The sequence below is a fragment of the Parus major genome, chromosome Z, assembly GCF_001522545.3.
Source record: "Parus major isolate Abel chromosome Z, Parus_major1.1, whole genome shotgun sequence".
Lineage (NCBI taxonomy): Eukaryota > Metazoa > Chordata > Aves > Passeriformes > Paridae > Parus > Parus major.
Genome location: NC_031799.1, coordinates 53,774,369 through 53,789,355, shown reverse-complemented (window position 1 = coordinate 53,789,355; position 14,987 = coordinate 53,774,369). Strand labels below are relative to the sequence as shown.

The following is a 14,987-nucleotide window of genomic DNA, read 5'->3' as shown; positions in this document are numbered from 1 at the left end:
AAAGTCACTCCAAAAGAGGACACTGAGTAGTAATTTTTGTTCAAATGTTTAAGTAATTATTTTGATGTGATGGCATGAATTGAAGACCTGTTTGCCATAGAAGGTGTTTTTCTTCAGTTAAAGACTATCTCACCTGGTGACTAACTGGTTAAGTCCACAGCTCACCAGAAAAAGTTTATTCAGAAATATTGTATGTAAAATTTTTCCCAAAGCCATTTTTTAGAATTTAGAGTTCTGTACAGAACCAGCTTTAAGGAAAATGAAAACAAACAAAAAGAAGTGTTTCCATGTAAAGACATAACATACAAGCCTTAACATAACATAGTTTTATTAAAAACATATTTAAGATTGAAGTGTCAAAGGCTGTATGAAGCCCACCTGACACATGTGTATGCCCCCCTAAGCCACATCAGCACTTCAAAGCCTTACTATGCTTCTCCCATCTGGTTCTCTCCATTTCTAGCTCCACAGACAAGCCTGAAATCACCTCATGCCACCACAATCATAGGATAGAACAAAGAATGGCTTGGATTGGAAGGGACCATAAAGATTGTCTGGTTCCAACTCCTTTGAAACAGGCAGGAACATCTTTAACTAGACCAGGTTGCTCAGAATCCCATCCAGCCTGGCCTTGAACACTTCCAGAGATGATGCACCCAGAGCTTCTCTGGACAACTATTCCAGTGCCTCATTAATAAGTAAAGAATTTCTTTCCAACATCTAATCTAAACCTACTCTCAATCTGAAGCCATTTCCCCTCGTCTTGTCACTTCATGTTATTGCAAACAGCCTCTCTCAATCTTTCTTTTATTTGTTCCTGAAGGCTCCCTTCAGGAACAGGAAGACCATGATAAGGTAATCCTTAAGCCCTCTCTTTTTCAGACTGAACTTCTCTCAGTCCTTCCTCATGGAGAGGTGCTCCATCCTTCTAATTATTCATGGCCCTCCTCCAGATTTGCTCGTGCCTTTCCTGTGCTGGGGACCCCAGAGCTGGATGCAGTGTTCCAGGTGGGTCACACCAGAGCAGAGCAGAGGGGCACAATCCCCTCCCTCCCCTGCTGCCCACACTGCTTTGGATGCAGCCCAGGACAGTTTGGCTCTCTGGGCTGTGAATGCTCATGGCTGGGTCATGTCCAGCCTCTCATCCACCACCACCACCAAGCCCTTCTTGGGGTGATCTCAAAACCTTCATTCCCAGCCTGGACTGATACTGGGGATTGTCCAAACCCACGTGCAGCACCTTGTGCTTGGCCTTGTTCAACCTCATATAAAGCTCCATACTTCCCTCATAGTGAGTAGAGGCCAACATATGCAGTATCACATACCATTAGTAGAAATTATGCATCAGTTCATAGACTAACTATTTTAATGAGATCAATAACCCCATCAGATTTAAGTCCTCAGCACACTTGGCCTTTTGCACTGAAAGAACTCTGTTAGTAACTATCAAACATTATACACTGGGGACTTGAGGAATCTGCATAATTCATCAATGCATCAGGAAAAAAGATTTAAAACAGTTATTATAGGATATCCTGAGCTGGAAGGGAACTACAAAGATCATCACACTCCAACTCCCAGCCCTACACAGGAAGCTCTAAGAACCACACCACATGCCCAAGTGCAGTGTCAAAACACTTCTTGAACTCTGTTAGGCTGGTGCTGTGACCACTTCCCTGGGGAGCCTGTTGCAGTGCCCACCACCTCTGAGAAAGTAACCTTTTCCATAACATCCAGCCTATAACTGCCTTGACACAACTTCAGACCATTCCCTAGAGTCCTCTCCCTGGTCCCCAGAGAGAAGGGATCAGTCCTGTGCCTTCATTTTCCTTCATAAGGAAGCTGTAGGTTGTCATGAGGTGTCCTCTTAGCCAGGCTGTCACTGCTGATATGGCTTTCCTTCCAGACTCTTCACTGTCTCCTTTGGATGCTCTCTCACATCTTTATATCCTTCTTATATTGTGTTGCTCAAAACTCAGAGCCCAGGCTAGCTCCTGCTAACCCAGACCATAATGGACCAAAGCAACTTAAAAAAGTATTAAAGCATCCTAGACTTGCTGTTTCCAGAAGGTACCCCCTTTATGAACCAAGAACTATAGCTCCTCATCTCTTCTTATGTTTAAACAGGGCTATTATTTTATGTTTAATAATAATAACAACAATTTAATATGCCATGTGTTTAAAATAAAAGTTTGTCAGACTGGGGGTGAACTTTCTGATAAAAACATGGGGAGTATCTTCTCACCCTAGCAGCTCTCAGTTCTAACAATCAATTGTATGTGCCCTTGTATGAAGGTGAAGGTATGATGAGTGACCTTTCAAAATCTTGTTTTTAGAAGAAAAATATAATCATTCCACCCTTATGTTGTGGTATTTCTCCACACTATTTGCACAGACTGACATTTGGGGGAAAAAAGGGAATCACTTTAGGTTCTATCTGTTAAGTCTGTTCAGACAGATTAGGTCATACTTGGTCACACCAGCTTCCTAATGCCCAATAAGCTGCAGAACCACTGCCTAGCTCCTAGGCTTATGGAGCTGATCTGTTCCCAAAGAGATAGAACAGGGAAAAAAGGCCTTTCCAAAGAGCTTCCAAAAAAACTACAGCCGAGCAGAAGGATGATGACTTGGAGGTTATTTTTGATGTTTAGTTAACATTTGTCTGCAGGAGAACCACAATTTCAAAGACAAAAGACAAGGGATGCAGAGGGTAGGGAAGTTTTATATTGCAATGGAAAAAGTGTCTGAAGAAGAAGGTGACTTAAGTTTTCTGGCAAATAAAACTGCAACTGACTCCCTTTTCTGCTGTTGCCTACTGTTCTCATTATTCCTCACGCTGACCAGACTCCTAAGGAGGGAAGCTTGCATACTCCCCTCCTCCTAAGGTTCTTTGTTGTCCCCACTGCAACCCATCCATTAGACTATATCTGTGCAGAGATGTCAGATCCTCTTACACATTCATTGGGGCCCATACTCCAGCTGCAAATGAGGTTCCTAAAGCAGCAGTATCTTACCAAGACTTTTTCTCCAATCAAAGTGCATAAAATTAACTGCTGGACTAATTTTACACTTAGGTTTTTTTATTCTCTAGAGAGGTATTTTTGTGTAGCATAACAGACAACTATACTCAGGAGTGAAAAACATCTTCTATAGCATAAGAGTGTCTCAGATACTACAAGAATGAATTCTGCCTACTAGTCAGTCTATCTTTTATTGACAGACTTGTCCATAACAGTTCATCTTCATTTTATCAGGAGCAATAAGAGTGTGTTTTTGTAAGCAATACTAACAGCAATACTAACACAGAAAAAAGGTAATTCCAGTCTTTTCTTAAGCAAAGTGCAAGTGATTACAGGACAAGAATTTCCTGTATATGCGTGTGTTATAGATATACATATATACATACAAACATGTGTCTTTTCATATACATATATATATTCACTTACCTATATTACTTGACCCTTGGTGGGGTGGAGAGGAAAGGGAGGGAAGGGCATGACATAAAATATTGTCATACAGTTGAAAGGCAAAAAAATCCTGAATATATACTAATTTTTAAAAAGAGTAACATTAAAACCCTAAGACAAATTTTTGAAGCAAGCAGAGCCTCCACGTCTCATGTTGGCAGGCCACAAAAGCCTTTCACCTTAAGAATGCCCTAGAACATTTACAAGAAAGTTGTCTAAGACAAGCAGATAACGTGATATTATCATGTACTTGGAATGTTTAATAAACAGTGCTTTGTTCTTCTGTTACAGAAATAAACAAGATAGAACTAGTTCAAGCTGCAGGACCATGGATCTCACTTGCTGCTGACATAGCAAACAAGTCTGAAATTAGGGAGTGAAAGATGTTCCAGGCCTGTAAAAATAAATGTAATTTTGCACTGCAGAAGTGGGCTTTCACAAAAATTCTGCCCTTTATTTTAGTCCAATCCAATGTTGTTTCTTAGTTCTAAATCAATACTTGTTTGAAGAAGACTAACAGATATTTTGACTATAACAGTGCTTTAAAAGCATGGGAAATAGTACAGAGAATTATATGAACTATTCTGATTCTTTTCTAAAGTGAAAGTCTGACATACACAACTCACAATCTGAAACTGGTATTGGGAAATTACTCTCAACAGAAGGAAAGCAAACAATTTGGGGCCTCAACCTCTCACACAGTACAGCACATCTAACACATTTAACCCCCTTTTAATCAACCTTCTTGGCATACCTCTTCTCTGTGCTGACATAAAAAGTTTTTGCTATAGTTTTTGCTAAAGCTACGTAATGGCCAACACACTACCTTGAACTAACAAGTTGTACAAACTTTATTTAACTTAAATGGCTTACGTGAAGGGCAGCTATTATCCACGGCTAAGTGCAGCAGAACATGTGTGCACACATGCATATTTATAAAGATACATATTTATAAACACATTCAAGCACATATGGGATAAACACACTCTAGAAAGACAATGGAGAACTCAGTAGAAGTCAAGATAAAAACTAAAGACAAATCTATGGAGCAGATGATGCCACCATAATTGCTATCTTTTTCTGCCCTGTGCACAGAAATGGTCAAAATCGAAGCAGTCACCATAGCCACATGGTATCTTGCTGAATTATTTTATTCTATTTTAGTATGGTCTCTCTCCATCCCCACTTCTGCACCAGAACTTATGCTAGTCTAAGTATTCCACTTAAATGTCATATTTAAAATAATTAAATTCTTCTATTAGAATGCAAATTAAATTTTAAGCAATATTATTTCATCATATTTGGGAAAAAAAAACCAACTTTCTAATTTAACAAAAATACTTTGCTATTATACCCAATTGTGTTATAGTATATTATAGTATGTATAAATACAAATTGATTACTTCATGAATCATGTTTCACTGAAACTGCACTTTTCATTGATGTGCAAAGAAATTTTATTTTTTTAAGATTAATTCAGCTAAGAAACAATTTCTTAAAAAAATAAAAGGAACTTTTTAAAAGGTTCGCTACTAAATCCCTTCCCTTTACTAAATACCAAGCAAGAAGTGGTGTAAACAGTGTAATTTCTTGACTGACTCTTACGATAACTCCATTTTCAGGACTACAGATATCCAGGGAGTTCCAAGTGTAAATATTAAGTATTTTCTAGACAGAAAAGTAACAATATCATTGAGTCACAGAAGTTACTTTTTATTTATCAAAAACCTTTGCAGAACAGGAAGCATTATTCTACTGCAACTCAGTACCTTTAGAAAACTCAGTGTGGCCTTGATCAAGCTATGAAACCCCACCTAAGTCCCAATTTTCCAAGTGCCTTTCAACTTTAGATATTTAGTTCCCAGTTCTATCAATTGTACATAGCAAGTCTCAAGTCCAGAATTAGTTTAACCACACACAGAGGAAATCTGTCAAGGAAATATTTTGGTTCCATTGAAATAATCCATGTAATTAATCTTTCCTTCACATATTTTTACCCCTACAAACAATCGCTCTTTTGTAACTTTCATTATCAGTCTTGGGACTCGCACTTGCAAACTTGCTATTGCCCACAGAGATTCCCTCCCCATCCCCCCTTCCCAATCTTCTGCTACTTTGGTGGGGAGAAATAATAATGATTAAAAAAAAATTAAAGAATCAGAACTAAATAAAAAAAAAACAAAACTGTATGAGTGGTGGTTACACACTTAATAACTTAAAAACAACTTCAGTAATAACTAGTTCAGAAGAATCCTATGTGATAAACTCCATGAGCCTTTTAAAATCCTACTCAAATATTTCATATCTTATGTGAACAAAAGAAAGCAAAGTATGTCTTCGACTGTGGACAAGTACACAGAAAATAAAATAATTCATTATTGGGAGAAGCACATAAAGAATAAACAGGTAGCTTCTGACATCTGAGGGCCAGATTCTCATTGACTTAGTGTGCTATACATTACTATCACCTGCCTTCAGCAGAGGAACAGGCATGCTTCTTATGGTATCTTGATGTTTATGAGCCTTTTTCTACACATAAATAAAAGATGGGCTAAAAACTTTATCACTGCTCTCTCCAAGGAAGCTCATGCTCCACTTTACACTTCACATCCTAAAAGAAAAAAAAAAGTCAGAACAACAAACCTGCCTCCCATTAGAATAAATATCTGAAATACCTCCTTAAAACATAACTGCACATGTTCAAAAAGGTGTATATAACTTGGTGGATACAGGATTTTTTATACTAATTTTGCTTAATTTTTTTCAGCTTTTAAGAGAAGATCTTGGTATTTTTAGCTTAAAATGGTAATATTTTAGAATACTTCACTTCAAATATTCAGTGCTGTCTATGAGAAAATAACCTGAAGCATACCGGAAATGAAATAAATAAATTATTACAGACCAAATTCTGCTGTTGGACAAGGACAACTTGTCTCTCCTTTATAGTCTATAACCCTGAAATATCAACTGCTATGTTCTCAGCCACTAAAAATGGAAGCACAGGAGTTTGACATGTTTGGGTTTTTCTCCATTTCTAAAATACAGTTCAATAGTATTTATACTTAATAATGCTTATATCATAATTTCAGACAGGGAAAAACTGCAGTTTCTTTTGCTTGGATTTTCTAAAGGTTGAGTCCATCATCATTTGACAAAAAAGCAGAAATTAGCTTCAGCACCTTTCACTTCTTAATCCTTCCGAGCAATCTCATTAACTTAACACAGCATTACAGAATCAGTAACAACAATAAAAACAGCCCTGAAGCAGTCGAGGATATTTCTGTTAGCCATTTTAATCTGAGCAAAATAAATCCATTAATAACGTTCCAGGGAAAAGGACAATGAAAGGAAGATGAATGCAGCTATAGGAAATTTTGTTACTACTTTTATGTCACGAAGGAACAGGTTAGGAAACAATGTTACTCTATACTTACAGTGTAGAAAACAGCTCCTCCGAAGGAAAGACCACAGTAATGAATATCAAAAATTACACTTCCCAATAATTTCATTCTCCTCAAGAAGAGATTCCTACTCATCCACTGGGGACCTCCAAAACTTTACATAAGTTTGGCTGTAACAATGATTCTAGTAATACGAATTACTCGAATTATTTCCCTCAGAAAAGAATGTCATCAAAATGGCAAACTTATGATAACATATTTTGAACCCTTACTAGCATTTCTCTGTAAAGTAAACCTCCTCGTCTCTTACTAAACAGTTTCCCACTACAGGTGCGTCTGTGACGTTTTTGGATATGTAAAATTAGAGAGTTTGGTACAATTTGGTGCCTGAAGTTGCAGTCCATGTAGTTTAAGATATCCATTAACTTGGTTATAGGAAGCAAAGACATGGTCGGACAACGGTGCAGACAGACTGCACAGAGCCAGGCTAACCTTGGGGGAGCACCTCTGCTCCACTGCCCCAGAGCGAAGCTGCAAGTAGCCAGACGAATTTAACTGCGTACACCAGATGGGACAGCAAACAAGTTTCCATCCCTACAATTCCATCTATCATTCCCTTATCAAACTGGAGAGCACACCAGGCTGAAGCTGGGGGCAGCCATAAAAGGTAAGGTTAAAAATATCCCAGCGTGGTGCCCTGAGAAACTTCGCTGCGTCTGAATTCATTCCCCTTCAGCCCCACGCGGAAGGAGAATGGGAAGAAGAGCACAACAGAAGTCTGTTTACAAAACACAAGCAAAAGGAAGGGAAACGCACGCTAATAAAGACTTTGGCCTTTACAACGCACTCAAGTGTTTTCTCTCTACTCTAAGAGCAAACATCGACAGGGAGTTCAAACAGGCTTTGAAAACCCCAACAACGCCAGGGCTGGGTATTCCAAGGTCTTCCTCAGCTATGCCCGGGAAAGGCTTTCAGCCACCTTCCTGACTGCAAGGCAGCGCTGAAATTCCCTTCCAGAGCAAACCGCGCGTCCCTGCTGCCGTTTATGTAATCTTTTATCACCGCCACCACAGCCCCGCGTCCCCGGACCGCCGCTGCCTGCACGTCCCCGCCGGCTCCGCGCCCGCCCGGGCCGCCGCCGGCATCGGGGCCGCCGCTCCGGACAAGTTTTGCGCGTCCCCGCCCCCGCCGGGCCGGGGACCCGCGGGCCCCTCGGGCGGTGCCGCCGCCGCCGGACGGCGCTGCCGGGGCGAGCCCCGCGCCCGGGGCCGCCCGGGGCCGCCCGGGGCCGCCGCGCCTGACGCAGCCGCTTTCGGCGCCGGGCCCTGCGGAGGCGCAGCGGCTGCGGCGGGGGACGCTCACCGTGAAGGGCTGGTCGTGCAGGCTGCCCACGGAGAAGCAGCTGTCCCCGGGGTTCACGGCGCCCGTCAGCACCTGGTGCAGGTTCATGGTGGAGGGTGCGGCCGCTCGGCCACCGCCGCTTGTCCCCCCGCGCCCGGCGGCGGCGGAGGCGGTGCTTCCCGGGGGCGGAGCGGGCGCCGCGCATGCCCGGCCCGGCCGCCGTCCCTGAGGCGGGCTGAGGGCTCCGTCCGCGCCGCGGGGAACCCGACTTTCCTGTTAAAATAACCTGACTTTCCTGCCAAAACAGCACTGGAAAACGCTGCCGCCGCGCCGGAACCAGGCGGCGGTGACGGAGCGGACTCGAAACCTGCCGAGCCGCTGCGCCTCCCTCCTGCCGGGGCCGAGAGCCGTGACCTCAAGCGCATCCCTTCCCAGCCCCTTTCACAAGGGCAGGGGCTCGGCCGCAGCCCGGCCACCGGGCAATGACGAGAGGAAGCACGTGGTAACAGAAGAGTTGGGTCCCCGAGGCTTGGGAAGCAAAAGGTTTTTGCTTGCACCTCAGATTGCCCGTAGGCAGTAGGACTTTTCACAGTCCTGATAAAATGAGGTCAAATGGGAGCCGCCTAGGATAGGTACTGCAGCTCACGAGCGGGGTTGGTGCGGGCCGGTGTGGCCCGACGAGAGCAGGCAAGGTCGTGTCAGGCCCGGGCTCAGCAGGCAGTGTGCCCTCCGGCCCTGCGCACCCGTCCGAGCAGGGCACCTCACCATGACACTGGCTCTTCACCACCAAAGTGCGGAAAGTTGAGGTGTCTCACAGCTGCGAGGCAGCGTGGCCATTCTCTCTGCTACACTGAAATAACTGTATAATATTTCTTTCCACTGTAACTAGTTTTCAGTCTTCCATCAATTTCTCATAGGAACTTCACCATTACAAGTGTTTTCTATTATAAATTACAGGTCCCACATCAATTTTCATTCTTATATTATCCCTGTATCAAATATTAGATCCTCTTTCTGCCCACCAGCTCTTCCAAGAAATAATGCAACAGTAACTTGACGGTATTAGGCATAACTCTGTACCACATCCCAGGATACTTAAAAGGTAATACTGTGTATCTGTAGATGGTGATGACAGCGTTTCAAGTTTTTGCATACGCAAGGGCAATCTCATACACTTTTAGGCATTATGTCTCACACACCATTTTAGTAAATGTAAGCCTTGCATCCTTTGAAAAGAAGATTGACAACCATGTCACCATAAAACAGTTTTCTTATGATAATTCATGCATATTAAAGAAATATTTCTCTTATTTTTAAAGTCTCCTGATAGGAGAAAAAAATCATCAGGTCTGGCACTCTATTATAGTTGTTAGATGTTACTCCAAAGAAAGGTATAAACTGTAACCCTAATCACTTTTGTTTGGCAAAAGATCGAAAAGCTTATCAAAGTATCCTGTCAATGAATAATGACATCGAATGTCAATGAATAGTGATCCTCTTGCAAGGATTGCTGATCACATAATTTCACTATGAAATTATCTTAATTCTCCTGACAGCTGCAAAATCTCAAAAAACAACCTTACTGAATTTTTAAGGTAACAAAAATTCTGTTCATTGGGTTCTAGGTAAGAAAGTGAATTATCACTGAAAACAGTAAGAGATCTTCATTTTTCAGCACGACCAGCTGCTTCTGGGCTCACACTGTGAACTGCTCTGACTTTGCTTACAGTCAGCTGGGACTTCTTCCTACAAGGACCGATCTGGAATACACTGGACAGAAGAGGTCAGAGGTGCTGCAGATCTATATTGTTTCTTCAAGTCCACAGCTGTAAAGCTCATAGGATTTGCAATATAACAAAAGAAAGAGCAAGCTAACAGTAGACAGCAATCCCAGACCCTTGTCTGAGGAAGGTGAAGAAATCAGGAAGGTGGGAAAACTCAGGACACCAACAAAAATAGTGAAAGGAAAAGTTTTACTCTGCAGTTGATAACTGCTTTTTAATCTATATCTATTTACAGCACTGTATGACATAACTGCAACTCTCTAACATGCTGATATACTAAGAAAATACAGAAGTTCTCATTTCCTTTCTAAGTGAATTTGACCTTTGTCACTACTCAGATTAGTATGTTTGGCTTACTTCATAATAGAAAGGAATGTTAACTTGTGTTCTCCCTGCTGTGGATAGAGAGCCTATGCAGTGGCCTGTCAGGTATATAAATCCATATCAGGGCTCCCATCCCCACAGGAATGGGCACTACGTCCTCCTCCCACATTTGCTGTCAGCAACATGCAATAGCGTAGGACCTCTCACACTTCACCTCTCTGCTGATCCCCAACACTGCTGCCATGCTTCTTCCACTTCTCAGCCTGGGGAATGGCAAGGACAGCCACCAGCCATGTGTCCTGCAGTTTCATTGATTCCTCTTCTCACTTCTGCAACATCTGTGAATTCAGCTGCAGACAAATTATGTGCTGTATATTTTATTGTAATGTCAAAGTGAATGCATTGTAGGACACTGGCATTTAAAAAGAAAAGCTTTAAATGGTTTAATACAATTTAAAGAGTATTTATATGTTGTCTTGTTGATTAAAAACATGTAAATTGGTTTAGCTCAGTTTTAAAACTTGACAGTTTCTCAAAGGTAAAAAAAAAAAAAGCTCAAACAGCTAACAGCTACAACAGTTTTTTTATATAGTTTTTGTTCATTTTGCACATTTCCTCACCTACTCAGTAAACACTTTTTCTTTTTTTAAGATCTTTGTTTCGCCTTTCACTCAAAAGAATTAAAAAACCAGAACAGGCATTGAGTCCAACCTACAGTATTATAAAGTACCATCATAAACTTATTTTCATTGTTTTCCCCCCTAACCACAGTAAATCTTCTCTGTTTGACTCCTTCAGGATCTACCATTCTTCTCACAAGCTGATGATTTATGTCAGCCACAATTACTAATGAGTATGCTCACTCTATACTTGACTTCATTTTTTTAAAGGTGCACTGTATTAAATAATATCTTTATCAGGAAGGTCAGAAAGGAAAAACCCAAATTTCCCAATATTTTGACATACAGTGGCTTTTTTGTAAACCTGACAGAACTGCAGCATTTGTGCATGTACAAAAGGGTTTGGAAGTGACATTTTCCATAACATACTGTTTTTTGATTATTGAGAAAAGTATTTATTTTTCAGTAACAATGAGGCCCTTAAATGCGCCAAAGCAATGCCAACTATATGCATACACATTTTTCATTAGTAAATCCTGCATATATTTTCCTAACAGTATCCAAGGAAAGTCTAAATGAGAATTTTATCATACTCCCACGAGTCTCTTCAAAATTGCACATCTGCACAGCAAATCCACACTAGCAATGTTCTTCAGTGTAATGCAGTACAAAATTGATATATATATGTAAATTTTTTTCTTGCAGAATTACAATGACATACTTTGTGTTCTTTCTGTACAAGAAACATCCATGAGTCACTCATTAACAGCAGTGAGGCCGCTTATGTCAATGATATACAGGCAGTTTTGAAAGAAGCTGGAATTTTAAGTGGCATGTTTGGAGTTAGTCTATGGTACTAGAAAATGTTGTATTCTTCCTGTATTTCCTAATAATTATCTACAGGAAGGTAAGATACCATTTTATATTTAGATTTTACCTTTCATGATAAAAAGCCAGTGCACTTGGGAATAACTGGGAATAACTGTCCCACCTCATACACTGTTTGACCTTGTCTTTGCTGCCCTTGATCTTTCTGCAGGGTTTCTTTGGTTTGTGAAAACACAAGGCAAAAACTGGACCTTAGTGAGGTTAAGACTGAAACATCCCTACTGATCTCCTTAAGATCTGGTGTTCTCCCCTGCTGGGAATCACTTGAAGTTCTTGATTCTCCTCTTGAGCTTTTGTGTCTATTAACAGTGTAAAGAGTAAAAACACACTATAGAATCTTGGGAAAATGTGAAATGCAAAAATACATAAATATTGGCATTTAGTAGTGAGATTCTAAACAGATGACCACTTTGTGAAACCTTTTGTTTCAAAAAAGCTTGCTTTATTCATGTCTTTAGTACCCTGAGTTTCATTGTTTGTAGCCTGAAGGTTAGAGTGATATTTGGTTTTCTATTTTTCTTTTTTTCCTTTTTTGGTACAGTTTTCATTCGGTGAAAGACATTTTGTAACAGCTAATGTTGCTGTCACATCTGCACAGTGCAGAACATTGCCTTTCACTTCAGTGATCTGATACAACCTCTTACTTGGTGAGGGAAATATATACTGACAGTATATATCCTTTTTCACAAGATATTAGTAGAGATGTTTTCATTTATTAAATTCAGGTTTTATTTGGCTTTTGGTGTTACTTTGGTTCCAGCTGAAAGTATCATAACTAGTTGATTCTAAAGTAAAAGTCAACTGTTATTAGATCCTTCAGGCTTGCAAATTAACAATGAACAGACTTTTAAAACTTCCATTCAATTACAGGGTTTTACATTCATTTCACGTAACTGAGATTAAAGCTACTTTGAAGAAAATGATGAAAGGGCTGCTAGATAGTACATTAACTTTCCTCTCCTTCCCCAGACTCTGTGATCCCTGACGCCTGAGGATGCTGAGCTGGACGCTTATCTCTTGAGAGAGACAGGCAGGTCTGCCCATCACTTTCCAGCAGGTTGCTCTCAGGATACAGCACCACAGGAGAGCTGGGAGAGCCAGAAAGGCTGCTCTGGCATGGAGCTGCTGTGCAAAATATCCACTGGTGGATTCCACAATGCATGGCTGAGAGTGATCTTGTTTGGCATGTAGAAATCCTGTCCTGCTGCAAATGCTAAATAGTGATGGTTTCCAGATGCATGAGTCAGTTTTCACATGTCATCAGTTTCATGTGCACAGGGTACTTTTTGTGACACGGTGCAGAAGTCAATATCCTGGAAATGACCAAGCCTGGCTCTCTCCACTGATACAAAGATGCTGTCAGGTTGGTCAGTTCTTTTTGTAGATCTGGGAAGCTCCATCTGGCCTTGGAGAAGTTCTGCTGACAGCTCACCTGCTGGCACTGAACTCTGATTAGGCTGCTGATGCAGCCTATATTTCAAGCCTGTTACTTATAATTCACATGACCAGCTGTTGCAAAATTCATTATGCAGTATTATCTACCAGAATGTATTTGTCCTTTATATGTAAATTCTGAATTATTTAGTAAGTTTATTTATTCTTTATAAACTGTGAATTTCATGTTGAGCATAACAACACATACAATTCTTCTTTAGTTTACTCTGAAATGTAAAGTAACATGTAAATAAATATGCAGACTCCATATTTACTTAATGAATTGTAATACTGCCAGTCTATTCCAATAAAGAATATTCTTTTATAAGCTTTGAACTCTCTGGGGTATTTCAGATGGTATGTGGTTTCCATACCAAGCTTAAAAGGGTGACACTCTATACATGTCCCTAAGACACTTATCTGAGGTATAATGAAATCACTTTATTTTTCATGTTTATATCAAGAGCTTGGATATGTATGTTACCAAATTCAGTATCAACATATCTTCATAAATCTGTTGCATACAGACATTCATATTTAGGCCTTTAAAATGGCCTGAGATACTCAAGGGCTAGCCTAGGGAGAAAAAAAAAATAAATAAAAAAAAATAAGTGCTTTTATGCTATTATTTCAACCTCTTACCTCTTTAAGTTGCGCTTGGCTAGGTTTTAACCTCTTAGGAGGATGATTGAGCTTTTGACAGAGGATTGGTTTTTCCTTATGCCTGTACACAGACTTAAGCAGATGGCCTTTCAAGTGTTGGGAAAGAAAACCACAAAACACAAAAGCCCATTGTTCTTTCCAGTTGCAGTGGAACTAGCAATTTTATTCTCAAATGCATACACCCCTCCTTATCTCACAGCTATTTTGTGAGGTAGTCCTGTATTTTGTTCTTTTGCCAGAGTTTTCATGATATGCAACTGACAAGTTGTTTCTTTTTCTGGTTGCTACATTTCATTATCAGAGTTCACATTCATACATAGAAATGCAGGGTTTCTGAACTGTCAGGCATACTTGCATTTACAGTATTAATATTACCTTTTTTTTATACTGTTTTTATTCCACAAGTCGGGAAGAGATATAAAGAGCAATCAAATGAAGGAGTGTTCATCTGTGTGTTAATGCACATCCATTCTGCCATTCAATAGCATATTCACAGTGCTCTAGAAACATAAAATTTAACAATTTTTTTAACAAAGATGCTGAGACAAATGAAGTGTTTCAGCCTGATGGTAGATTCTCTGTTGGCTGTTATATGCTGAGTAGAAATGGCATTCCAGTTATTGATTTTGAGTGGAACAAACAAACAAACAAACAAGGCTTGAAAAAAGCTATTAAAATTGCTGTCTTTCTTATCACTTGAGCACCTGTATGTCAGCTATTTTTTCTTTATAGGGTAATAAAGTGTGTTTTTATAGGGGAGAATGGTCTTGAAATTACCTCAATTTCATAAACAAAAAATTGTAAGATTTTTTAACATAGCTGTGAACAGGAAATAAAATGTACACATGCACATTTCAAAACATATTAAAGGGTGCTTGTTGTTCCAGCACCAGACTTCATCTGTTTTGCAACTAAAGAAAATAGTTTTTTACCAGATTTAAAAACAAAGCACACACAATTTCCTTGTTTAAAGATTGTTAAGAGTGTAAAGTGTCACTGTGTTTTATGAACACTGTGACTTTCCTGAAACAGCATGTGGGTTTGTAGTGTACACTGTTTAATCTG

At 40.2% G+C, this 14,987-nt stretch overlaps 1 protein-coding gene and 1 long non-coding RNA gene across 4 annotated transcripts in view; one reads left to right on the top strand and one right to left on the bottom strand.

Moving 5' to 3' along the window:
* DMXL1 (Dmx like 1) overlaps positions 1-8,382 on the bottom strand; it is a 78,903-nt gene extending 70,521 nt beyond the window's left edge. For 2 of the 3 annotated variants that reach the window (XM_015653049.2, XM_015653050.2), the window contains exon 1: positions 8,231-8,381. In XM_015653049.2, coding sequence (XP_015508535.1) covers positions 8,231-8,317 — 87 coding nt within the window. In that variant the 5' untranslated portion in view covers positions 8,318-8,381. Of the gene's footprint in view, positions 1-8,230 lie in introns of all 3 variants that reach the window. The other variant, XM_015653055.3, reaches the window with a different exon arrangement.
* A 60-nt stretch (positions 8,383-8,442) lies between these two features.
* Positions 8,443-13,587, top strand: LOC117243718. Its single transcript, XR_004495555.1, has 2 exons — positions 8,443-9,992; positions 12,795-13,587. It is a non-coding gene; the product is annotated as an uncharacterized LOC117243718 (long non-coding RNA).
* The last annotated feature ends 1,400 nt before the right edge of the window (positions 13,588-14,987 follow it).